At 43.4% G+C, this 27350-nt stretch overlaps 1 protein-coding gene across 1 annotated transcript; it reads right to left on the bottom strand.

Moving 5' to 3' along the window:
• Nucleotides 1–174: 174 nt before the first annotated feature.
• On the bottom strand, nt 175–24921 carry LOC137788088 (pleckstrin homology domain-containing family G member 3). The gene is made up of 18 exons (XM_068580915.1): nt 24856–24921; nt 14331–14866; nt 11537–11637; nt 8861–8930; nt 8723–8769; nt 8470–8620; nt 7990–8121; nt 7292–7474; nt 6991–7083; nt 6588–6674; nt 6457–6487; nt 6170–6271; nt 6019–6051; nt 5269–5279; nt 4532–4906; nt 3628–3738; nt 1239–2688; nt 175–1148 (listed from the first exon to the last, which is right to left on the bottom strand). Exons 1-18 carry the CDS (start codon nt 24902–24904, stop codon nt 487–489), a joined length of 4224 nt encoding a protein of 1407 aa, XP_068437016.1. The 5' UTR covers nt 24905–24921; the 3' UTR covers nt 175–486.
• Between the last annotated feature and the right edge of the window lie 2429 nt (nt 24922–27350).

Below are 27350 nucleotides of genomic sequence, written 5' to 3'. Positions count from 1 at the left end.
TTTGGTGTGCGGTTAGAGACCTTACCAACAACAAAGGTCTCTCGCCAACAACATGCACTTGAGCTCCTTTTTGCTTTCCCCTGGAACTCCAGATGACAGGTTACGTAGTGAAATGATAATAGTTATAGTTATAGCAAGAATCACCGTGGTTGGATGATGCAAATAATTATAAAGTACAACTTAATCCTCAATTACATACAGGTCTTTACAAAAACGTGTATTGTACAGTGCAGACGAATACTAATGTACAAATATTGCAATGCACCTTTTTAAAAGACAATCTGCTTTCTTATCATGGCAATGACCAATAATATCCCTTTATGTTTCACTGCTGCAGAAATCATCACCTTGTTTGTGCCCCATACTGAAAACAATGTGCAGACAACAAGTTGCATTCTTTTGAAGAGCAATTAAAACATTGAGAAGCATCACAAAACTGGTTTGCATGTGATAGTCCCTGATAAAAACATTACATAATTCACATGTTCATGAGCTCGTGGTTAAGCTCTGGAACTTCTCTCGTAAGCTTTTCACGAGATTACTTTCTGTCATTTTCCCTGAACATGGGGCAGCGGACTTTGTGGTACAGTCTAGGTCCTCCTGGAGAACATTGTCCCTGTCTTTGCCAGTTTCTCTTGTTTTCAAAGACAGCTGCCTTGTCGGGAAGCAGGTCCGCACAGGTTCCTGAAGGTTCTGTACTTCATGGAGGGGAAGAGACCCAAGCATGTGGTCCAGGGAGCTCCACCTGCACAGCAGGGGCTGGGCCCAGTCCTCTACCAAATGACACCTCTCTGTGGATCCTGTTTCTGTCCTTGGACTGTCTGTCAGAGCGTTGCGAAGGTCAGAGGAGCTATTGTACTTGTGAGAGCACCCATTGCACCCGTTTGTACTGCACTCCGGCGTCCCGTTTTGGACGGTGCAGCCACGGGTTGCTTTTGAAGAGCGGGGAGTGTCTGTGTATTTGGTGCGCAGCTCCTGTACGTCAGGCCAGTGGAAGGTCATCGTCTCCGACGCTGGGCTTTGTGGGCTGGCAACTGTGCTCTGGGAGCTGGGTCCAGAGCTGGGGGTCTGGACCGGGCTCGGAGAAACCTCTTCATGGATGACTGACTGATCGCAAGTGTTCAAGGGCAACCTCAGGTTGGGTCTACCTGCACACATACAAAACAAAACAGACATCAAATGCTTTTCAGTTTTCTCCACAGATGAGCCTAAGAGGAAAGTTACTGCATCCTATTTACCCTTTTTACTCAATTGCATCTTCTCCTCACGGACAGCAGGCAAACTCTTGAAGCCCTGTTGAGTTGCTCGTTCTCGGTTCCTCGGCCAGACGATTGGCCTGTTGCTTTTGATGCGCTGACTGTACTGACGTGCCAGCTGGAACACCTTGTTCTTCATCTTGCCCATGTCTTGTAGGATCTGGTCCTCATCCAAGCTTGTTCGGAAGCTAATTAGCTTGGGTAGTTGGCCATGGCTGACGCGGCTCTTGTCTCGAGACGTAGAGTCCTGACAGGATCCCCCCTCTACTGCCGGAAAAGTAGTGGTGGGCGATGAGATGGAGGAGTCATTTGAGGCACTGCCTTGTTCAGACTCTTCTAAAATAGGAGGTGGTTGCTCACTGGTTATAACATCTGAGGTGTCTGAGCTGACATCCCATGCTGTTTCTAATCTTGAGTGGTTCACTTTATCCTCTTTTATTTGCAGGACTTGCTGGCTGTCCTCCTCCATTTCCATGTCTTTCCAAACCTTGAGCATATCCGATGAGCTTCTGAACTCTTCCTCTGTGGTAGAGGCATCTGTGATGCTCTGGGATCTAGCCTTAGCTGCCACTGGTCTCTGTGGTTCAGTCTTCTGATGAGAGACAGTGTTTCGACTTTTTTCCAAGCCAGGAAGGTCAAATACTGACCAGGAAGTGGGGCGGTTGCGAGAGAGGCCTTTCCTATGCACTGGGACGGCCTGGTCCTGAGGAATACTGTTTAGCTGTCGGCTCAGGTGCCGGACCAGACCTGCTGGGATGTAGGAGAGACTCTCACGGCGCTTGATGCTAAAGTTAGCATCTTGGTCCTCAGCATGCTCGTAGTATCTTCTGATCTTGCGGATGAGGAGGAGATCTTGTTTAGAAAGAGTGGACATGTGTTCCTCTTCAACGAGGGCGTTCAGTGCGGGATCGGGTGCAGGCGTTGACAGATCAGCCTCGGAGATCGACTGTGGCTCTGGGGAAGCGCTGGCCAGCATTTGAGTCTGTTGCTCTAAATCCATGCAAGCTGAAGGGCTTTTGAAGACGTCATAATCTATTGAGGGTGAGGGGCACGCGAGGGACCCCAAGTCCTCTGAGACCAGACTGCTCCGTCTCGAAAGGCTGCTGATGAAGCGCTCAGCTATCACACTTGCCTGGTCCAACACGGAGGAAGGTAGGATGCTTTTATCGTCTGAAAGCGCCTCTTCGTCTTCTTCTGAGAGCTCTCCGTTTGTCAGTCCACTCGTCTCCCCCACTTGGAGAACAGAGGAATCGCTCTCCCCTTCTTCTTCCTCCGCAGTTTCTCTTGAGTTATCCTGAGGTTCTGGCGTGTCGGCTCCTTGTTGCAAAGGGTAGACGGGCGACTCGGGGCATTGGGAGTGATGCGCTTGCAGCTGATGGCTCTGTCTTGCTTGAGGGACACAGTCTAGAGGACACAGCTCCTCCACACTCACCTGAAACATGATAGGAGTGTTTGCAAAGTGGGACGTCATGAGTAAAAAAGACATTACAATGGCCGGCACTCTCCGTTACTCATTAATGTAATGGACCAGGGCAGTTTAATATAAAGCACCCACAATTTATTATGCATGTCTTATTCCTTATGAGGCCCACTTGAGCTTTATTACAGTGACCGATTCAATGCATATATGTATGTATGAATGAAACTGGTACAAAATGAAGGCGACATTGTAATTGTATTTGCTGCTTAATTGCGATTGTCTCCTTGTTGTCCTATTTCTGTTACCCTTCGTGAGTTAAACTGTGAGCATTGCGATGTCTGTGACTCGGTTCATAGCTCTGATGTCACCCTCGTCAGACATTAACCTAAATTTGTTTTCAGGTGTTGCTTGCCTTTTTTTGAGTGCTGGCAATTGCAAAAAGTGTAGCTTGGAGCTGTGTGGTGGAGATAAGGATACGAAGACAAGCAACCTACATTCAGCTCAGATGCAGGACAGCAAGTAAAAACTGCTCCAAAATACAACGTCGCTTTTCTCAGTGGGACTGCGGACCACAGACCACAGCATTGTGTGTGTGTGTGTGTGTGTGTGTGTGTGTGTGGCCTTTTCATTTCCGGGACTACATATAAACATTGGGCACTACACCGAGAGAAATGCTGTGCTCATAGCAAAGGGCACTTAAAACTGAAATATATTGAATAAGCCTCCTCTTATTCATCAATACACTATAACAACAGCAAATAGACAGAAAGTGTGTCATTCAAAGTATACAATGGCTAGAAAATATGCTTAAAAACAAACCGCGCGATGCTAAGTGCATGAGGATAGAAGGGTATTCTCTAACACAGTGAATAAATGTCAGAAGGAGCCAAGGAGACATGTGTGAAAATGAATGGATGGGTGTATAAATCTACACAATGCTTTATTAAGTACCTGTGTGGCAGCAGTTTCTTTCACAGCCACATGTTTGTCCTCCTGCCTGTGAGCTTTCACCTCCTCTGTTGGTGTAGTTTTCAATTCAGCTGTATCTCCGATCGGATCATCCTGGAAGAGCGAAGCAGGGCATTAAAGAGAGTGTGTATTCTAATTCATCCTGGAGGTCCCACTGTGAGGCAGCATGCAGCAGAAGACTCTGTCACAGTGGGCAACCATTTCCAAGAGACTTAATGTGTCGTAAGGTCAGCTTTGAAAAATCCACTAGAATGGTTATGATAAACGTCTTTATTGTTATTATTTGATTATTAATTAATATTCAGAAACAATACTGTTATAACAATTAACGTTAACAAAGACTTGAATATTCAGAGGGGAAATATGATTATCAAAGTGCAAAGCTTTTGCAATTGTAATGATCCGTTAATTAGACGGCTACGTTAACCTTTGAAGTCGAGTTGGTTCTAATGCAAATTCAGCCATCGTTGCAACAGAAGAATCGTCAGCATCAATCACATCCCAAAATAAACACAATCATGAAACATTGCACACTGTAACTACAACAATGAGGAAAACATAAAATAGGAGAACGGTGCATGCACAGGATGATGACGTCCAACTCCAAAGCAGAACAATAAAAGCAAAAGACATGCACCCGGTTTGACTTTCGCCCATACGTTCTAGGAGGAGAACTTCAGTCCATGCACTTCAATAGAAGGAATCCAACCTGAGGCATTCAATGTGCACAGTGCAAATGGTAGCAGGTGTTAGTTTGTTCTATTTATGAAGAATAAAACAAGGAGAGGGGCGAGAGCCAGCGTGGGAGAAAGAGTGATGGAGAGTATTGGTAAGCCAGTGGAATGGAGCGGGAAATAGGAAACCCGTGGGTGGCAGAAACCCTCACCGTTGTGAAGCGAGTAGAAAGCAAAGCCCTGGCTCTATAGTGCCAGCAGGAGATGGCTGCCAGCATTGAGCTGGCAAAGTCGGCTACCTGGTCGTCTCCCATCAGTATATCTTCCTTGTAACTCTCCCCCTCCTCCTCTTCCTTCGCCTCCTCTGCCTTCTCCGGCTCCAGCACCCCCTCACTGGGTGGAGAGTCCAGTTTGGGGTCCCTGTCAGTAGGACTTAGCTGCTCCAGAGACTTCGTTCTGGGCATTAGATCCTCCACACATGGCCTCTCAGCCTGGGACTCACTTAGGCAGGAGGCCAGCGTACTGACGCTAGTGGCCGGCTGAAGGGAGCCCCTCTCCCCCAGCAGTGCACCCTCACTGTCTGCGTGCTGTAGCGTGAAGTCATAGACATGTGGTTTGTTATTGCAAGGCCAGTGCGAGAGCCATGATGTGACTGCAAGGCTGGAAATGGGACGGCATCATCACTAAAGCCGCTTCAGCTTTAGGTGAGATGTGATTCTTACGAGGTAAGTCAAAGTATGTTCTGGGAAGATAAGGTTCCTACTTTCTCATTTTTGGTTTGAGTTCTTTTGCAATTAGAATAGAAAGTTTGAACTGCTGAGTCCAAACTGGATAAACCATATCTCACCACAACACACTGACCTAAAAACTGCTTTCATACAACAGAGTGAAAAAGCTTATCAAAGTTTAATAAAAAAAAAAGAGACCACATTTGAATTTCAGCACTTACCTTCAAAACAGCTGCAGGGGAACAAAGACAGAGAAGAGACACAAACAAAAGAGAATGTCAACATCTACGAAAAGAGCATGCCACAAGTCAAATGTTATTAAATGTGTACAATACATGCACGTGTACAATAACGGTCAGGACACAAGCTCTGCCTACACACGCATGGATCGAGCGAGGCAGCAGTTAGTCTGGCCCAGACTAAAGGGAGGCCTGATTAGATAAATACCAATCAGAAACATATTCCTCCCAGAGGCTGAAGCAGGACATGATGCAATTAGCCAGGATGTGATGACCTACTCCCTCACTGAGATGCAGTGGTTGACATGAAAATTGCTTCTTCATTACATTGCTTCAGGAAAATGTATCTGGACTGCGAGCAAAGAGAACCGGGGACACAAATTCAGAGGTTTCTCTTTCATAACGGACAATTAGAATAGACGAGAGAAGGGAGATGGGATCCAAAGACAAGGCTGAGTTTGACTGTTGAAAAAAAAGCTTGTGTATGACAAAGCCTTACACCGATGTGGCATATAATTAACCTCATTATGAGTGAGGCGTGGAGTGGGTCTTTTGATCTGTTTTGCGGATGTCTTTGAGGGAGAACAAAGCAGCAGTGCAACAGAGATGTGGGCTGCTCCTCTCTGTGAGCGGTGTGCAGGGCTGCTGGACACCGTCTACGACCTTAAGGCTGCCAAAACCTTACTGAACATTCAGTGACCATAAAGAAATAACCCATCGAGGTGGACCAACCTCTTGTGCTCCTTATGATTTGTTTTGCAGGCTCTAAAAAGAAAAAAAGGTTGAAGTGACAATTAATCTTCAGCAATACTATCCTATTATACTATTTAAATATGACATGATAAAAAGACACAGACAGATAGACTGAGTAGTTTTTTTTAACCTGATCTCCGTCTCCCATTCCACCCTCCAAGATGGAAGTCATCAGCTTGGCAGGTCTCTGCTTTCTTCAGCCTCTCGGGACTGTAGTGGTACTTCCCTGGGTCTGAGCAACAGGATACCTCGTTACACTCAATCGCAATTTCAAAAGCACTGTTCTGGGTTTTGGGCTACTAGTTATTTCAACAGCAAAACGAACCACCCTCCTCTTTTGTTAGAAGCATCTTTGGTTGATATGGAAACAGTTCAATTGGCCTTGCATGACCTTGTACCTGTATTTGTAACACTTACAGATAGAATTGTCCAGGATGGCTTCTTTTGCCTTTGACGAAAAACATATGATTGTGATTAGATATGAGGCTATTCTTTAATAGCAGAATACAAAAACAGAAAAGTCCTCTCTGCGGTGCGACGTTGTTTACCTTCTGTGGGACGATGGTGTTGTGGTTCTCAAGAATGAGCCTCTTAATGTGATGGGCCCATAGACGCTTCTCCTCTACCGACTTGGCCTGAAACAAAAAGCACTTAGAGTCATTTAGAAAAGAGTCATTGAGAGTAATAAAGATGCACCAGATAGATGCACGCCTGCATTCAGAATAAAGACAGACTACAGTGTGAACCACTGGCATTAACGAGGTTTGGTTAATACAAAAAGGATCATTATTATTAAATTAGGACAAGGGAAACAATAAAAAAAACACACATCAGCCATTGCGGGATATGGCTGCACAATTGATGCAATATTGTGTTGTCTATAATTGTGCAGCAGAAGGACAAAGGGTTGACATCACTGCAGCACAACTGGTGTTCCCAGTTTCCATTTACCTGCACTGTATGGGGTTGCTTGGGATGCTTAAAATGGATGACACTGAAGAGCAGGGGATCCTTGGCACTGTCAAGTAGCATTAGGGTGGAGCACTGCAACAACAATGAATGTAGTGATGTACAAGAGGCGTAATCCAATTTACTAATCCATAAAAATAGATGTTTAATGATATAAATCGTAGGTCCTTTAACTGAAAATCTGGTCTTTCTGTTGTGCACCAGCATCATCCAACTCGTCTCCATTTTCTTTAGCTATCAAATCACTAATCAATGAAAAAATGAAGCCATAAAGAAACCATACTGAGATGTGGAGCTTGTAGACGTAGTGGTCCCCTCTTTTCTTGGTAATGAGAAGCATCTTTTCGAAGAGGAAGAGTGTACGGGTGTTCTTCGCCCGCAGGACATGAAAGGTGCCCTCCAGCACCAGCTCTCCATATGTGGTCAGGTCAAGACCCTTCCAGTTGATGAGAAGAGACTGTATCTCCTGGAGATGCCCATGAAACACACACACACACACACACACAGTCACACACAGTCATGTTCCTCTAGCATGAAAGAAAATAAAGGTCAGCCATATGCCAGAGCTCATTTGTAATCCTCATGAACACCAGGAAGAGAATCTGGCCAATCAGTCAAGGATTCAAAGTAAGTAAATCCTTTAAAAGCTGTAGCTCTCACTTCAGCACTAGACTATAGGTCAATACCATATCGTGGTGATTCATGGACTTGCTTTGGAAAATATCTGCTTGGAAATACTTGGGAGATATAAAATATGAAAGAGATAGAAGCAAACATGGGGAATAAATCAATGCAATTAATTTGGGCCCTTTGGCCATCAAAAGAGTTTTTGGACAGTAGAGGTACATGAGAAAAACAGAAAGTCAGGGTGTAAACAACTGCTAATCTTGCAAATTGACCTTGACTGAGTACATGTTTGACTCAAAGACATAAATACGCCTTTTCAGAGGGGTTTCGACATGCGTGGTGTTTCGTTCTGACCTGCACTCTGACAGCATGTTCGTGCTTCCTCTTCATATCGTTGATGTACCAGGCCACGCCGGTCATGGTGTCTATGGCCTCTTGAATGACCTCATAGCCCTCCTCGTCCGAGTCAAAGTGCTTTGCAATTTCCTTTACAAGAGAGTAGGGACAGTTACAGTTTCTGACACGGTCAGAGCTACTTAGATCCTTCCCTAACCAAGGAAAGATGCATGTTCAAATCAATCTTTTTTAGATTTAAATGTTGCTTTTTTCTTATAAAACACCAAATATAATTTAGTCTCAAAGCTCTTTATAATTATACACTCTTCGGTTGAAAATGTTTACCAGTCACAGGAAACATACTGTGTAATAAAAATGAGTTATAAAATGACGATCTATTTGTAAATATAGTTAAAAACAGAACCACAAAAATCTACAAGATGCAATTTAAAGGAAAAGTTGTGTTGAAACAAAATGACTGCAGCGAACATTCAGTACCTGAAGCAACAGGTGATACTTCAGGATCCTCTGGACCGGCTTTAGCAGATAAGAACCCAGAGGGAGGGAGCGCTTCAGAGCAGCCTGCCGATCCCTAAAGAACGTGGCCAAAGTTGTACTCCTCATGCAGTCGGTCAGTGCTGCCACAGAGCTGGAGGACAGAAGAGAATCATAACCATCAGGTCAAATTCGTCTTCCAGAGAAAATACCACAGCAAAGATGGAATTAAAACTAGTATGTTTCCGCTACTTACTTGGGATAGTTGGTGCAATACTGAGTGTATATTTCAAAGTATTCACTCTGAGGAAACAAAAGTCAGACAAACATTTTATTATTTTTGTGAGAAACTGATGTCGCTGTAAATCAACACGAGCAAGATGGTTCCTCTCACCTTATCGACAAAGCATCGAGCGATGGCCACAGGGTCACTCTCACACATGTCTAAGGACTGCAGCAGTTCACTGAAACACGACAGAGGGACAACGTTGAGTGTTGATGGACTTTCTTAGCAATTTGTTTGGTGAGGAAGGAAAATAAACCAAAAAAAAAACAGAATAACCCCGAAGGAAGGAGAGATGACGATTGGCAAAGTAAACCCATAGAAATAATTTTACAGTTATGAAAGATCTCCACTAGATGGCGGCATACGCTGTTAAACATGAACTTTGTTGCCCGCTCAGATTGAGCGTGACATCCTTGACTTGCCCACAGTCCGTCAAAAACAAGCTTCATTTAGAGCTTGGGAAACCAAAACATGGGAGTTGTGAGGTATTGTGATGCCTCACATGGTGGGCCCTCAGCATCAGTAAAGGAGCAAAACCATGAAGGCAGAGGGCCACGGTGGAAAAATACAACCGCACAAACAACCTAAACATCACAAGTGCTCTGCACGAAAGCTGCTCTGTCAACATAACACAATAAATGATGACAGTCACACACGATCCTTCACGCAGCACTCCATAACTTAGATCAAAGACAATGTGGCGAAACTGACGACAAGCAAACAGGTCAACATTGTCATGGTACCATGACAACATCTTGGTGTTGAGATTTCTTTTGAACATATCATCAATATTTATTCCTACCACGTCATTACTTTGTCAATATTTAAGGATGGAAGAGGGTTCAGTGTTAGAAAGAATACAAATCGCTCGATATAATAAAGGCTGTACATCAGTTAATGTTAATGACACCCCAAGAACAGCAACGTAAGTCACCACTATCAAGACATTTACTATACATACTGTACAGTAAAGTATGTATCGCCGATGGTTTGCCCTTGTCTGTATGTGAGCTCTGCATCATGGCGAATAAAACATCAACTTAATATATTTTTTCATTTCCTCAAAGAGGGACTGTAGAAGAATACATGTCTTTCCAGCAACGACATCTGGTTTCCCAGAGGCAACCTGCAGTGAATTGTTACGACTCTGTTGGTTAAAATTAAGTAAACATGCAGCACCTGTTTGTCGGCTGCTGATAGAAGAATTCCTCCACAGCGCTGTGATAAGAGACTTTATCACCACAACCGCTAAAAGGAACCCGCTGGTACAAACCACGGCGTGCTAACTTGTCAAGAAAGCGGCTAAATAACGCTCCAAAGTTATGTCAAGTTTTGGCAGGGGTAACTCTGGCGTGGCCATATTCACAGGAGTCCCTTGACCTCTCACCTGAAAACATGTGAATGCAAACGAGTTGGAGGGCTACACACGAGCCTCCCCGCTACAGACTGCCCGCTTTATACTGATCCCATGCAGTTTGGGCCGGAAAACCATGTTATTCTAAACAAGATTTCTGCAAACTGGGTTCCTCTTGGAAGTGCATAAATCGGATAGGTGTAGAAAGCTGAGACTTTTGGATCTAATGAGCCCGATTGTATTCATATGTGATGAGGTTAGTTACTATTATTCATATTGTGAAACCTACTTCTGAAACTTGACTTCACTTTATAAAATGACGTGCTGTGACCTCAAGGATGATCACAGCCTCGTGAAACTTTACAACCACAAACTAGAGAGAGAGGGGATTCAGAGGATGCATGGTTTTCCTTGTATTGACAATAAAAGGTTTTCTGAGTAGGTTTCACAAATTAAGAACTCACCATCCGAGCTCCAAATGTCAAAAGTTGAGGACAAATTGCAGCATAGATTTTTCTATCGTGTTCCTCAAGGTCTTGTTGTGGTATTTTGGATTATTCTCGAACAAATGGTATTTATCCTATTCAAGATTGCTGCAACAATTTATGAGACATGGCTGAACATGGTAATACATTGTAGTACATCATATACTTCCATCATACTGTTTGAAGCCCTTATACACTTAAAACCTTCAATATTTGAACAGGCACCTCCCCGAAACCCAATGTTTATGACCGATTCATGACGAGAACAACTTGATATGTGTGGCATATACTGTTGACCTGCAATGTGACAAGAAGAAAAGCCTTATCCCAAGAAGAGCGCAACACATCTTTGGATCTGAAGTCAGAATCTGTCTTGTACAGCTGGTTAGAATTTCATTAAAGAGTAATACGAATCAAATCATCCTCATTTTTGCCGGAGCTGTACAATAGCCTTGGCCTTACCAGGGGAGGCTCCTCGATGTGAGAAGAGTGAGGAATGTTAATGTGTGTTTTGGCAAGCAGTGTGGTCAGTAATGAGCACTCGCTGACATTAATGTGAAGCTCGCAGCACCACCAATTCCCTGGCGGTGTGATATTTGCAAAAGTGTGTTTAGTGTAGAGTCAGTGCGTCCCTCCTTTGTTTCTCTTGCATCCGTTTTGTGTTGGGGAAAGAAATGTGAACGGCGAGAGAAACAAAAGCATGCATTCTTAACGTTCTTCCACTATCTTTCAGTAGAATATACTTTTACATACATATGAAAGTATAAAAAAAACTCTTCCAAATTAAAGAAAGTGAACACAAATGTAGTGATTTCACTACTTACTAGTCTTTTGTGGTATAAATGCAAATAAAGTGTCTTTTCAAAGATGTTCCTGCACCTTGCATTGTTATCATTTTTACTGAGATATACCGAAGCGTAAAACAATTATACGTTTGAGGCTTACCTGTTGAACTCGTAGATGTCCTCTATATTTCCAAACAGAGCGCACACTTGCTCTGGCTGTATGGGAAGGTTGCTCATATCGATAATGTGAGCCAAGTAGTCCTGGAAAAATCAATGGAGACAGAGTTATACATAAAAGATGGAATGTTATGGAAAAGGTCAGTATTTGGTGACATTTCAAGTCACGCGTCATACAGGCATTTTCAAATTCTTCCCAATAGAGGGAGCAGAAATGTAGGGAATTATATGTTCCTGTTATATCCTCTAAGAAGTTTTTATATGACATTGGGTTTGACCAGCTGATTGCTGCAGATGTTGTTGGGCAACAGTGTTTGACATACCATCTAGAAGATGTTAAGGCTTTTCTGTTTTTAAAAAGCAGAACCACAGTAATTCACAAACAACTGATCTTTAAAGAAACCTCCCAAGGGTTCGTTCCAGTGAGTAGAAGTCAGTGTGACTTGGTGTGAAGAGGGTCTGTGATACCCAAACCACAAACATCCGACTCCTCCCGCACCCCAGGAATACTAGTAGATACAAATATCTAAAAACACAGTAGCCAAATATGCCAACATCTGGATGCTTTACTCTACCTCTTGATCAATTACACACTTAAGTGGCAAACAAACAACTCCAAACAAGTGGAGGAGTGAGATGCCGAGAGACAAACTCGCACATATGCAGCAATTATATAAAGAGCATACCGGTAAACAGCTTGTACACACACCCAGCCTCCCAGACAATGTGGTGCACACACACACACACAACACACAACACACACACACACACTTAGCAGGCCTGTCGGGCAGCTCAGATTAAGAGTAGAGTCATCACATCGCAGTCCTGAATGAACTGCAGCCGGTCATGGATGGAGAATTCCAGCGCAGTGAGAGCAATGCTGACTTGCAGTCAGCGGGGCGTCTCATAGTCTCCTATAGAAAACTCGGCCCCAGTGTTAATACCACAGACACGTGACCTTTAGTATAGTGTGAGAGATTTAGTGCCATGTATGTAGTCGCTACTCGCTGTGTTTTATCAAAGACTAGGAAGAGTTACTTTTAATAAATGCTCCGATTGTGCATTTTTATGTTCAATCAAAACCCAATAAATAAAGATTTGAAAAAAAGACTGAGGGCTGTATTGTCCTTTTCATACCAATATGGGTCCAATCATATCATAAGAATAGTGTAAGTCATATGCTAAACTACGTCTTTCTCAACGCCATAATCAATGGCCACATTCTTGTTTCAACAATGTTGAGTATCACTATTCTGTGTGTGTCCAGCCCAGGTGTGGGGGTGTATCTAGACATGTGACCAGCTGGGTCAAACAGCTGTTCTCATGGACAGTTGAGGGTGACATTCGAGAGTGAGTGATAGACAAGATCTAAAGGCAGAGGGGACATAGCTTCAACAGCTGCTCGGGAGTTCAGTGTCAATATCAAGAGGAATCTTTTGAATCAGTTTGCTGAAGAAACAACACGAGGCCAGAGTTTCACACGTCCGTCAGATTCAAAGCCTGGTGTGAAATGAAAATGAGCTGCATGCAATCAATTTGATGGAAGCCGTTCTATAATCTTAAAAGGACAGAGTGTTCCCACAGTGCAGACCACAGAAAAGCCTATCATCATTTCATCTGTGTTATTTCTCCAGTTGGTGCCACGGTGGAGGTGTTTGTGTTGGCTGGGACGGCCTCAGAGCTCCGGCTAGTCTGGAGCTGTGCGACCGGCTGCTTGATGGGCCGCTGCTCCTGTCAAGTGAAATAGTTAGAAGTCCAAGAAGTGTTTGTCAGGAGCAAGTCCTTACTCGAGCAGCACTCCCTCCCTCAGCCATCGCCAGACACCAGCACAGTCTGAGACAAGGTGAGGAGACGTGCTTGCTGGTCTCAGAAAGGCCTCACGTGTTAAAGACATTACCATAAATTCTGAGGAGACTGTTTGACAGCAGAGCGCTCCTGTTTCTATGCAGGACCCGAGAAAGATTGAGGGCCAGAGAGAGAGAGCTCTTGGTCTGGAAGTTGTTTCCAGACTACAAAAGGTAGAAAACGTGATACGACGTAAGTGGTCTGCTGAGTGGTAAAATCCTTCCAGACCCATTTTTTTCATCCTTCACATCTCGGAGACGAGGTTTCTGCTGTATCTTTGGCTAACATCATGAAGCCCATGATTTCTGTCATGAAAGACCTGCACTGTGTCACCGGTTTTGACCGTGTGTTTGAACTCCAGATATGAACCATGAGTCCATCAGCCCAGGCTACGGCTGTAAACTTTCACTGCTCTGTAAATATACAGAATAGTTTATATACACAACGCTATGACCAGATCATAAACTGCTACGAAAGGCTTCATCTCTATGAACAAACACAATCTGTAAACAAAGCGCACAATTGCCAGATGTGAAGCATGCATTTTTATCAACTAACCGATATTGTTTAGAAAGCAGGAATTCACAATGAATCCTTGTAATGAAAAGGAGGGAAAAATCTCCTGGATGTTTAACTCGTGTGTGGCCACAAACAGCTGCTGAAGTTGGACCGCAGCAGATAGTCTTTGTTCTCCACAGCAGTTGAGTCCAATTCCCCCATTTTGGCTCCTAGCTAGCCAAATTCAGTAAATCACCTCCAAAGAGGGCTGCAGACATGAAGTCATAGCAGCACGTTAATCCAAGTCAAACATGTGCTTTAATTACACAGAATAGTGATGATTTACTCTCTGGATTTGGCTCACAGTAAAAAGTTCTTTCAAAAACAGAATATTCACTTTCAGTCAAGTCAGCATCACCGTGACATCCGCTCACCTCCACGATGCTGCGCAGGTCCCTGACGTACATGCGCTCGGTCTCAATGATCTCCATGACCACACGGTCCAAATAGGTCAGCTTTGGGTTGGGCGCCATGGCGTGCGTGACGACAGGCGCGGCGAGGATGTGAGGTGTCTCTCCGCTCGCCTTCCTGTTGGAGGTGGCGTTGTTGTTCCACTGGTTGCCGATCACCCTGCGCTCCAGCCGCTCCTGCCAGCGGCCCCTGGAACATGTGAGGGTGGGACTCTGGTCCGCTGGCCGCTCTCCGGTGCTTTCAGCTGGGCTCAGCTCAAGGTCTATGTCCTCCTCACTCTGTATGGGTGGAGTGGTGGAGGAAGGAAGGGCTACGGTGCTTCCGAAGAGGCTGCGACTATCACGGGATGAACCGGAGGACAGGGTGGACACCAGGCTCACTGGACGTTCACCGTCTCCGTCAAACAGCTCCACGCACAGCCGGCTGTAGTCTGGACACAAGACATGGTTTGCCCGGTGATGTTCACTGGTGGAGAGGGGCGAGGACAACTGAGGAGATTCTGGGACAGGTAAGAGACAGAGGGTAGGTGTCAGGATTTAGGAAGGTAAATATAACATCCTATAACATTTAAAGGCAGTATGGTCATATACACGTCACTTTGGCATCCTTAAAGAAAACTACAAAACCTTTCTAAGCCTTAAAAAGGTTTACGTGTTTTTATATTTAAAAAACACATTTTGGCTTTAGTATCACTGTATTTACCTTCAACCTAATATGTTTGATTTCAGTTTGATACTTTATTGAAGGAAATTCAATGCTCTTTTGCAACAATCTAATAATCATATTTCCTTTTTTGTACATCCCATCTGCCCTGTACCCAGGCACCTAAAAATGGCAATGGTAAAGGATGCAACCACAACCTATAAAGTGCTCAAATAATGATAAAATAATATGTTATGTTAGCCCTCCGAGGCTAATTTGTGATTTTGGGCTATACAAAAAAAAAACTGAATTTAATTTAACTTACTACTATCAGGGTTTCCCTAAAATATTAAGTAGTATAATGCAGTTATAAACCAGAAGAACTAACTAATATACATTTAGCGATCACTTGTCCTACCAAGTACATTAATAACAGCAAGGCTGCATTAAAACACCGTCTGAGGACCTCAGAGCTCCTGGGACATTGAACAGACTCCATCTACAAATCAATAAAAGACAGCTCAGAGCTCTGTGTTTTTCGTCCCGGACCGAGACACAGAGGAGTGGTTTACAGTAAAAGACCTCGCTCAAATCGTTACTGACATGGCCTAATTCAAACACTGCATGTTCTATGGAAACCCAGCCATTTCCTCTTGTTCTCCTGACTGCTGAAGGCTGAACCTTGGAAAAACAGAAAGGGGGGGAACCGATGGGAAGAGAGAAAAAATTTGAGGAAGGGAACCAGCCGGTTTGTTTGTATGTCTTGATTGAACTGCGTTTGACTATAAGAGACATGGAATCCATATTCAGTTTCACATCCTTCCTGGACATATGGGGAATTTTCCTCACAACTGTTTCCTAAATATATGAAGTCATGGGGGTGTGAGAATGGAGCACTGTAAAGCCACTGTGCAGAGAGCTCCATTTCCTTAAATATGTGCAGAGCAATGGGGTCAAAACCATTTTGCCAAGCTGAAGAAATGAAGCTTTGTCACGTAATTTGACTTGAGCCTAATAAAAGGAAATCTACGAGGCACAAACCATCATTAAGCAAAACATTAAAAGATATTGCCTGGTGGGGACGGAGAGCATAATTTGGTTTTGATAGCCTACAGATGTAGCCTGAAATACACTCGCTTTCACCAGACAAGTGGACTAGTTGTAACATTAATATGTTCATCATTAGTGAATCAGTGGTCAGCTGAAAATACAAACCTGATGTTGAAGGTATTTCATCAATCTGTAAGAGGCTGCAACCACAATGATTCACGATTAACAAGCATACTCAACTGATTTATTTTACATATAATGTTCTGTTTTATTGAGAACACACAACCTTTTACATCTCTGCCTGGAATGAAGTACAGCAAACAAGTATTTCACATGAGAACGTGGGAAGTGCACAAAGTTAGTGATTTATTAAGTCTTGAAAAGAAACGCAACATGCAGCTGGATGTTGGACTTCACATGAGGAATCAAAAAGCCTTTCAGTTCATTCAGACGCACGCACCTTTTGGCATCCTCAAACTTTCCATGAATCAGTACTGAGCTCATGAGAGTCTCCTCCCCCTTGCACAACTTGCTCCACAATCCACACGAGTCGTCTCAACAACATAATTCCCATGCAAAACCTCACTGGGAGAAACAGATGAGCTGGCAAGCAGGAGCTGACCACGAAAGAAACTCTGTTTACGGACTGTGACAAATCACAGGGTTGATGGTGTAAAGAGGGTGAAGCGGTGAGCTATTACTTACTAGGCCACTACAAATTGCATTGAGGCATCTACTTCCTTTCCCGCTTTCGGTCTTTACATTCGGTTTGGAGCTTTGCTGTCATGGCTTGTGAAACCTCCTCCCTCTTCCTCACAGCAAATAGAGTATCATGAAGCTGTTGACTGCCGTCAATGCCAAGCTGAAGGGAGGGGGATGAACAGCACAAATCAAGAACATGTGTCTCTCACTTCTAGTTATTATATAACTGCTCAGACTCATAACTTTATCTCCAACAGTGGTCGTGTAAACTAGCTGGCTTATCTTAAGACTTGAGGACCCACTTGACTCCAGCACCAGCTCAGCTTCAGATACTGACTCTACAGGCGGGCATTATCTGTGGCTGATACGACAAGTTTCTGGGAAAACAGCAGCACCACTTGCTGGTTTTACTGAAACAGGCCGAGCAAAGGAATGCAAACGCTCTGTTCAACGCGCTGATCGTAGGTAGGCCGGCGCGATGTACTGCAAAGTGTTTCCATTCTGCCTGTCGCTCAGGACAAATAAAACTCTGAAGAATATGCATCCATGTGGTTGTTCTTCACCAGTGACGATGAAGTTCTTCATATACTTCTCATAAAGAAACCATTATTGCACAGACAATGTAAAAGCAGAACCTCTTCAGCATCTGCAAACATTTATCACTAATCTCTGAAACATCTGTAGCCATGTGTGCCTTGTTGTCAGCTGGGAAGACTGTTAAGTGTCTGGTAATAAATATACACAATATATAGTCACGTTTTAACTTCAAGAAGGCATGAATAGGCTTTTTTCAAGTTATTTGTTTCAACAAATCTTGTATTTTATGATCTATGTACATGTGTATACGGTATGCGTTTGTGTGTGTCAGCTGTGACCGGTTTGTTTGTATTCTTTGGCTGCGCATGTGTTGATGCATTTGCAGTGTTGATGCAATCTCCTTGATGCTTAACATCAGGAGAATGAATACACACTACATAATAAATTAAATATATTGTCACGTTCAGGCAATTTTCCCAGCAGCAACTGAGACTGAGCAAAGGTAAGTTGTCTGGCTGCTTTAAGACCACGTTTGTTAGCAGCCACTTTATTGTTAGGGAAAATGGTTCTTTGGAAATAATCCTTTAAAGCCCAAATGCCAACGATGTTTTGGCAATAAGTGCAGGGAAATGTCTATAAAAAGAAACCACCGTACAAGGGGCAGTGAGCAGCATAAACTAGTTCCAACCATCTGTTTTCTACAAAACTGGCTAGTCAAATATAACATCTGCACACAAACACTTTTAAACATCTTTAAACAATTTGTCTTTCAGCATTAAATTAATCTCGATAGGCTCTGTAGGCAACAGGACAAAATGTTTGTATTGGAAGACTTCTTGAAGTCAGTGGAATATTAACTTATCAAGTTTGAGCAGGCTATGGTTAAACGCAGCTAAATGATCCGCGTGGAGAGCCAACGAGGCAGGCACTGAATGAAATGCAATCCTAGATCCGCTCGCTATCTATCGCCTGGCGAAGATTTTGCTTTTCGCTGATGTAAAACTGGCCTGTAAACCGGCTACTCGTCTCGTCTCCTTTAACTCCAAGTCCAGTCTCACGTCTCAAGGAAACAAAGAGGAGCCCATGAGATATAACCCTGTGTTTATCTGTGGACGGACTGATACCCGACGGGTTAAGAGATCGGTGTTAAATTAGTCTTAACGGTTTCTGCTCTGAACACACAAGTGAAAAATAGTGTCTAAAATTAAAAAAATAGCACAATATAGCACATTGATCAAAGCTAAAACGTGCATGTAGAAGTGAGCCGTCAGTGCTTCAGGTTTTGATTAAATTGACAGAATAAAAGCAACATGAAGGAATGATTGCTTCATATCGACATAGTTTAGACCTTTTTGATGTAGAATTTGTAAGCAGCGTATTTGTATCCGTTTAAAAAACAAATTCCTACCACTTCTTTCTCAACAGCTCAGTGTACCGACATGTTGAATTGTAATTTACACATAACGGTTGCACAATACAACCCTCAACCCTCAAGCCATAGAATTTCACATATACACACCACAATTTCACAAAGTACACCACCTCAACAAAACACAACACTCTCCTTTGTTTCAGCACCACATCAGTACAGTTGTTAACTCACAGACATAAACATTAACCCCGTCAAGGCTACAGAGATAGTGCAGTATTTGGACTACATTTCAGGCAACACCTAAGCCTCAATAACTCTCAGCAGTTTTTCAAAGCCTCAACAAAGTCACCAGCGAGACTGTGAACCAATTACATTAGTGATGGTGTGTCTGTGTGTGTGAACATATTACTAATGTTGACGCTGAGAAAAATGTCTGGAATTCCAGATAAAAACAAACTCCCGACCCCCTCAGTAATTCTTTGAATTCTAGTTGTCCGTCCGTTAAGCCAAGGTTAGCAGACAAAGGTGCGTTGATGCTACAAGCATGACTTTTCCTTCTCTTTTGATCCAAATCCCATGAACAGCAGCTCATTTTAATGCAGCGCTGGCGTATGCAACACGTAACCAAATAATCATGTAATGTTAGTGTGGTCGTTTATGTTCAGAAGGAGTCAAACAAAAGAGCTTACCAGTCCGGGACCCTTGACTTGACTATAAAACCAGTGAGTTTGAGGGCACGACTGCTAAAGAGAAGGGCGTCAGTGATGACAGGTGATTTAGGGCAAAAAGCAGACAGCGCATTCACTCACCGAGGGGCTCGATGACTAATCAGTCTAGAACTAATAATGCAAAGTCTACACTTGTTTCCATTTCAGACTGAGCTGATCATGCCGCTAACAAAGCAGACACTTCATAAGCGTGTCCGCCTCTGACATCATGGTTGTATGAATGACATGCAGTACCTAATAAGGTGCTTCAGAAGGTGAATAAAAGCATTGAGAAGAACACCTCGGCACCTGGTTATCAACTTTTCCTAAAAGACTACATACGCATGTGCGACAGAGTTGATCTGTGTCCGTCAAATGTTGCCGGTGTGTGGGACACAACGCATTCCTTGATGAAGAAAACTCTCTGGCTTGCGTATGAACTGTCTCAGCATGCTTGAGTAATGGCAGACTTGTTTAAAAACGCAGTCACATACAGTATGTCCCGACCGTAGCGTCCACTGACATGATCACACCACAGCAGCATATTTTGCAGCTGAGCTTTGCCCTCTTCTCTGAGAACACGAGGGCATACAGCTATGACGTCGGTGTTTTGTTTCTCACTGTGTGATGATGATCAGTTTATGCAAACCAGCGTCTATGCAAATTCTACCCAGGACACGCTATAGCTTTCTTTCCTCTAAAGTCCGAAACTGCCCCGTACCTGTACCTGGAGAACTTGTGTTTTGCACTCACAACAGGATGACAGTAAAAACATCTTTGTGTAGACAATGTCTACTTGACTTAGAAACAAACTCGAGACAAACAAGGTTAATAACACGTCGGCAACATGCCGATCTAAAAATGCTAGCGGACAGTGGATAATGTTCAGCACCAACAAAAGATGTTGATAATGATGTCAAGTTAAACTACATGTTTTAAATATTTCCAAACAGTAAAACTATATATACACTCAGAATATTGTAACACAACATCCATACTCGCATACATAGAATTGCTGAGATTCATCCACTAAAGCAACTAACCTGAAAGACCAAGGTGTCCTGCAGAAGGATTTCTAGGTCACCTTCTTCAATCCCGGCCACTCCTGTGTCAACACATTCATCGAATGACGAGTGTGCACGACAAGTTGTCTCGGAGAAATACACACCCGTATGACTATTTCAGATGAATAACTGGGGCCCCGAGTCAAAAAACAAAATAATAACCCAGAGTTTGTGCTGAAGTTGCTCCTGTGCTGCTATGTCTGGCTTGAGGCCTTTTGTTTTCTAACCAAATCAGGGGCAAAGAAACAGGAACAACACAGACTATATATGTGTATAGCATGCAAATGCTTATCCTAAAGCAGCCGGAACAGACTTTCTCTCGCCACGGGAAAACTTTTAGCAGATAACAAAAGCCAGTCAGAGTTGCATCAGTATTAAGACATAGAAAAGTGTCAGAAAGCCCTGTGGACAGAACATCCCCCTGAAACAAACAAGCCTTTGCCTGTTCTGTTCGTAACACTTCACACAGCCGCTCCTGCTTGACTCATTCTGACTCATGTATCAGAAAGGAGATGAATTTGAATCCAGCGGACAATGATTCACATCTTGAATCATGTTGAGTTATTCCTCTAAACCCACGCTCGGTTGTACCTGCAACTTCATGATCAATGATGTGAACATTGTGAAATATTGGTCATTTCAGTGTTCAGATTTATCTGGGAAGAGCGTTCCTTGTTTCTTGTCTCGGCAGCTTCATACATTACTCCACTCCCTGAGGATACAAGGTTGTGCTACACCAATGTATGTCTCAAGAGTTCATTTATAACTGTTCTTGCAACATACATTCATCTAGCTCAACAAGAATGCAAAACATAGTCACGTCTGCTAGCAAAGGGTAATAACCATTTTGGGTGAATTTGCCATAAAGAAAACTTTCCCTGCTCATGTAACAAGGAGAACAATCCTTGTTGCTAATTGGCTGATTTGTATGTCCAACAACATCTTCAAACCGGCTCTTGAGGCGACTGCTAATCTGCTCACTCTGTCAGAGCCAAGTGCACAGTGTGACCCTGTTTCCCCTCGGAGGATAAAGAGGCCATCGTGGTTTGCAGTACATCTATAGAGCCCTTCCGCCCCTCAAGATCCACTCTGTACTTCCATCTTCAACACCCCTCCACAACTCCTCCCCCGGTGGCTGCTGGGAGACAGGGAGGTCGTCTTACACTGATCCCCTTGGGAAAAACTCCTCCCCACCTGGAAACAGAGAATGGCTGCCCCTCGGGAGGGCAGGAGGACCGAGCACACAGGGTGCCTCCGAGGATTAGTCCCTGAGTCTTCACAGACCATTATCAAACAGCATGACCCAGAGCACTGCCGATTAGACAGTGAGGCCGATGGCCTGGGTTCATTTCTTATCCTTTACAGGAAAGACTTCATGTCACTTTAAGGGTTTCCTCATTTAAACACCTCTTTATATGTACAAGATGGTTTGACTTACACCCGCCTTTGGCCTCTCAAGGAGCTTTTAATGCTGTGTTAATAATTAGCCTGAAGGTTGGTAAATAGACAGCGTTGGACAACAGAGGCTGAGTAAACATACAAAAACTGAACCTGCATTCCACATAGACTGTCAAGGTCAAAACGTTGTGCTGGAAGGTTTTAGGGGAATTCAAAGTGAAACTAAATGTACTTTGTGTAGTCTACAAAAATCCCTGATTGACAGAGCAAAGTTCTGCATGGAAGAAATGTACTCTCATATCAGACAACCAAAAGGTATATAGCGAAATATTAAGAAAAGGCGAGAAAATAAAGTAAGATAAACGTTGACATGCTTGTGGATTCAACATTTTAACAATATAAAACAGAAAGGAACAAGATCCCTTCACCGGCATTAAAGAGTGACATGTTTCAGCGAGACGGGATTCTTCAAGTCCCAAAAAGGATACAAGTCCTCAAAAAGCTCAAATTTAATCCTATAAAACTCGCCTGCGCTGGACCACGGATCTTGAAGGATCCAGCTGTGCCAGCTGACCTCAGTGCATAGGCATGTGATGATCCACTTAGGAAGCTCCTCCATCAACAAGCCCCCCCCTTCTCCTTTAAGAGCCCTTAAGGCTCGAGCACAGCTTGGATCCATTCAAAACTTACATTTCCTCTGGACAACACTCACCATCTGGGCCCTGAGGTGTGAGTCCATTGTAAACTTTACCACCAATTTGACAGCCTACAACCAAACTGCTGTCGTGTTAGCGCCTTTCTGCAGAGTCAACGCAGGCTGGTGGCAGGACAGCTGAGTGAAGTGTGGCGAGGGTCAGATAGGAACACCTCATTGAATTCACATCAAGCCGTTTATTACATGCATCATAATTAAGGGTGTGACGCTGTCCCTCCGATGGTTACACCTTAACACTTACTGGACACAGCAGCCAAAATCCAGTTTGCTCTGGCACTTACTTCTTTGTCTGTTGTATGCTTTAATAAACGGATATGGTTTTGTTATGCAATAATAAATGACAGGAAACCGCATTAATTACATGTATCCCGTTTACAAGAGCATACAATTAACATTATTAAACTATTAATGTGTTTAACGCCTCATCTGCAGTATCACTTGTCAACTGAATTAAATAGTTATGGATAATTATTGTATTGATTCAAAAGCCTTTCCAATAGGCCTTCGAACAGGAGCACCTAAAGCAGAGAACCTGCAACGAAGACCTCTATAGGAGGAATGCCATTGTGGGAGGCTGTATAACAATTTACATTGAAATACATTCTTTTGTTAGGATTAGGAGGAACAATTCAATTAAATACATTGAATGTAGAATCTCAGAACAATAGCAGCTATGTTACGTAATGACTTGCTGCACTAGTACGTTGACTATAAGGGGTTTCAGTGAGTGCCAGAGCATGACTTCAACACTAGAGCAGGATTTAGCTGCTGGCTAACCTGAGGCTGTGATTACCGCTACAGGCAATGAAGCATAGAACGAGTTCTGGAGCTCCACTCAAAGACGCGACCGTCCCTGCCATCACACATCTATATCCTCAACCCTCTGCCCACTGGTCTGGAAAAGCTGCAGTGAATGGAGATGATCCGTCCGTCCCCCAGAATCCCTTTAAAGCTGTACATTCTGCTCACACAGCTACATTCCTGTCTGGGGTTAAGTAGGTCAGAGGGAACTCTTATCTTTGAAAGGGATGCTTCATGCGGCCTCAGGTCGTCGATGCCTTGATGCCATTGGATTGACATGTGCTGATGACAGCTTCGCTTAGGTGGAAGTTATGAGGGGTCTTTTTTTTTAGGTTCATTCAATTCTTCAAAAGGGAATTTAAAGTGCAGAATAACAACAAACAATATAATGCAGAGTGCCATCCAAAGGATGCTGGTGCTTCTTTTCACTTCAAAACTCTTTGACGCTTTATGGCATTGAAGCTTGGCACCACAAAACCTTTTATTGTTTAGCTTGACCAGAGCGGGAGGCTTCCTCTCACCATGTGCATTCCTCCTGCCCGTTAACCACATCCACTCAGCACCTCATGGAGATAACACACTACCAGCAGCCCTGCCCCTCAATTACCATCCGTCCACTCACAGCAGAGGGGGGGGGGAGATCAGTCACACTTTAACTCCAACAAAATCAGTCTGAAAATGTTTAAACTGTAAGTTGCTGTTCTGTCATCCCAAAGTGATTTCTTCCAGGATATCAGAGCTGCAAAATGAGCCGTGTGAATGTGCAGAGTGGCCTTTTGAAGAAACAGAGACACACATTTACATGAGGGCGGCACACGTCTCCCCCAGCCAAAAGCCTCCTCTGGCCAAAGCTCAACCAAAGGGACAGGCGAGGAGGAAAAAGGGAACCATTGACACACTGGTATTCTTCAGCCAAAGTGGAAGCCTCGCGCAAAATGAGTTCAGTGGAGAAGAGCGGAGGCGTTGGGGGGTGGTGTGTGTGCGGTGTTAGGGGGGGGGGGGGTTGAGGAACAGAGCGGGGAACCAGATACAAAGAGGCCCTGTGTCAATGCAGTGGCTCTGTGACTGAATATAATGAACACTAAAATAATATGTAATTTGAGCGGTCCCCAGCATACAGGGTCAGCACCGCTGGCTCGACGGACCATCTTGGCTGTCGGAGATTCTGACACATTCTGGGTTGATGTGCGAGTGCTCCGGGGTTTCAGCTGCATGAGAGTGGTGGGCCGAGCTCCACCGCCACACAAAGAGCCTCTCTGCCCGTCTGGACTGTAGGAGGGGAGTTCACGGCTCTCTCAGCTCAAGCCTCTACATTTCCTCTATTCCTCCAATTACAGCATTTTTCCATGTGCCTCTGCTGTACTTCTGTGTTGTGTTAGTACGCTGATACACCATTAGGAATTACCAGACTTATTAAAAACTCAACGTAAAGACTGGTCAATTTATAGGCAGCAATTTCAGGAGCATGGGTCCTACTCAGTATAATTACATTGATCTCACCTTCCCCCATTGGGTCCTGCTGGAGAGCCGGATGGGACCCCTCTGGCATGGCACTCAGGCCTCGGGAGCTGACAAAACAAAACATGAAGGGTCAAACAGGATTTAGGCACTTCATACAGTACGTATGACATGGCCAGGTTCTTCACATTGAAGAACACCCGAATGTTTCTCTACTTTAAGTTTGTCTTCCTGAGTGAGCCATTGGCTCACGCTCGCTACTGGCAAACCCAGTAGAAACCTTATCGCGTCTGTCTGGGTCCGATTGAACGCTAGAAGAAGATGATTACTAGAAATGTGTTTGTCTTCATTCTCATGCTAATTATAATCTAATTGACATCTGTATATTGATTACATACATTTTATATTTTATTGAAGGTTTCAAAATACAGAAAAGCATTTTAAAGGCTTTTAAAAATGACTGCACACATTAACCCTATAATAAAATGAGTACTATGCAGTATATACAACTATATATGCTGTATATCCTAAAATTATAGTCAGATTATAGCCTGAAACAGTATCTTACAGTTTACAAATACAGTAACATCAATAGTGCAAATGGGCTTCTACGCCATAGCTTAAGAATGGTTTCAATCCTAAATATTTAACTGGCCTGAAAATAAACTGCGGGCTATCAATAGCTAACTGTTGTCAGTATCCAGTTCATCAGTATCAGTAAAATATATTTTTTTAAATCTCATATTTTGTCACACGAAAAGACCCCAACGGCTCATTGTAAGCAGACAAGTGGATTATTATTTAAATAGCAATGATTATGTCCCAAGCATTTTTAATCCATATAAGCAGTTAAAAACTGTAACCATGATCGCTATAAGCGGTTTCCACAAAGCTGGGGCTGAAGTATGTATGCAAAGTGGAGGCAGCAGTGACATGAGCTCATGCTAATCAGTAGAAATAGAGCCAGATGGTTTGACAGCAGACTAACTTAACAAGAATGGACACACGCAAGAGCTTCAGCAGCGACCAAGCAAATGGTAACGACTTGACATTAAGGAGCCTCTCTGGCTGCCTATTGAGCTATATATATATATATATATATATATATATATATATATATATATATATATATATATATATATATATATATATATATATATATATATATATATATATATATATAGTATAAGTCACTAGTATAAATATGAATATGTCTGCTGCATAACATTACTGAAAGATTAAACAAGAGCCCAACTAAAACAAGTACATTTAACAAAAACTTGCATGTATACATTTGTCTCATGAGTGTTTCAAATAAATCAAAATAAGTCTCTCATTATCAGAGCAGCGGCCCGGTGGGATTACAGGTTCACAACTGGTGCTAAGTACTGTTCTGATCCCTCATGGCAGGCTGCGGTGCTGTTACTGATGCGGCGTTTCAGAGCCACTGTGCTGCCGGTTTCTCACATCACTGCCTCTCTGGCTCCTCACAATAAATTAACATGAAAGACTGCGCATGAGAACTTCTCTCCCTGTGATTCCTAGTGAGCCTCCAGCCTTTTAAACATTACATTCTTCGGCCAGCTAGATCAGAGGCGCAGGAATTCTTCAGGGATTAGGATGGGCATTGTTCATGGTGCGTTTGCTGGCCACTGTGCCGAGCTGACAGCCGGGCCAGCCGAGGCCAAGCCGAGACCACTGCCAGGAGGTTCGCCAATTAAGATGTGCAGGAATGCAAGGAGGGAAGTCACAGAGCTGGATCCACACGTTAGGATCACTGCTTCACTGTAGGGTCCCTGCAGCTGGAGCCTGGACTCGAGGAGAGGTGGTTTACTAGGCAAGAAAGTCAGTAGCCATACAAATATTGTTTTGTTCATCCTACAGCAAAGCACAAACAAATAATCGTATCCACCGTAACAAAATAATGCAGGTTTTTCTTTGGACTTATGAACTATCATCAATTTCTATGGTTTCATGATGAATTGACAGTTGACAAAGAAGCTCTTCTACATTTTCATCCGTTTTTCCTTCGACGTGGATCTGACTGCACTCAAAAATGCAACAAGATTATTGATTTCAAAGAGAGAGCAAACCAATGGTGTGAGATACACAGATGTACGCTCAGTCAATGCAGCACCGCAACAACAATCGCCTCAAACAGCCGTTGACTAATTGATTTTCAAGTGGTGAGCAAGTTTGTTTAGCCTGCAGGAGTAGTATTCTTGTCGAGGGTTTTGAACTTGTTTCAGTGAACTCAAAAATCCTCTGTTAATCCTACCTACTATGACCTCTGTGCTAACCCCGCTTTATGACCAGACCAAAACTAATCTGTCTTTGGTCAATGAAAGGCAAGCCTCGGAATAATGGCCTCAAAAACCTAGACATGCTCTACACGTCTGGGTCTACAATGTTTTTCTAAAGTCTTATCAAAAGCTGTTGGTCGGTGTTGAGAATGGTTTGGTGGAGGGACTGAGGATATGATAAAGCAGTGTAACCCCACATCTTAACACATCTGGACAGAATTCAACAATCGTAAC

This window comes from Clinocottus analis, unplaced genomic scaffold (genome assembly GCF_023055335.1).
Source record: "Clinocottus analis isolate CAN_PGR_092001 unplaced genomic scaffold, fCliAna1.0.p SCAF_17, whole genome shotgun sequence".
Classification (NCBI taxonomy): domain Eukaryota; kingdom Metazoa; phylum Chordata; class Actinopteri; order Perciformes; family Cottidae; genus Clinocottus; species Clinocottus analis.
This window is presented reverse-complemented; position numbering and strand designations above follow the sequence as displayed.

Excerpts from the sequence above, each read along its gene's own strand:
- LOC137788088 (XM_068580915.1), bottom strand. The coding sequence starts at position 24,904 with ATGCCAGAGGGGTCCCATCCGGCTCTCCAGCAGGACCCAATGGGGGAA. Across the intron at positions 8,122-8,469 it reads AGTATCACCTGTTGCTTCAG|GAAATTGCAAAGCACTTTGA; the intron begins GTACTGAATGTT and ends TCTCTTGTAAAG. Across the intron at positions 3,739-4,531 it reads TTTCTACTCGCTTCACAACG|GATGATCCGATCGGAGATAC; the intron begins GTGAGGGTTTCT and ends TCGCTCTTCCAG.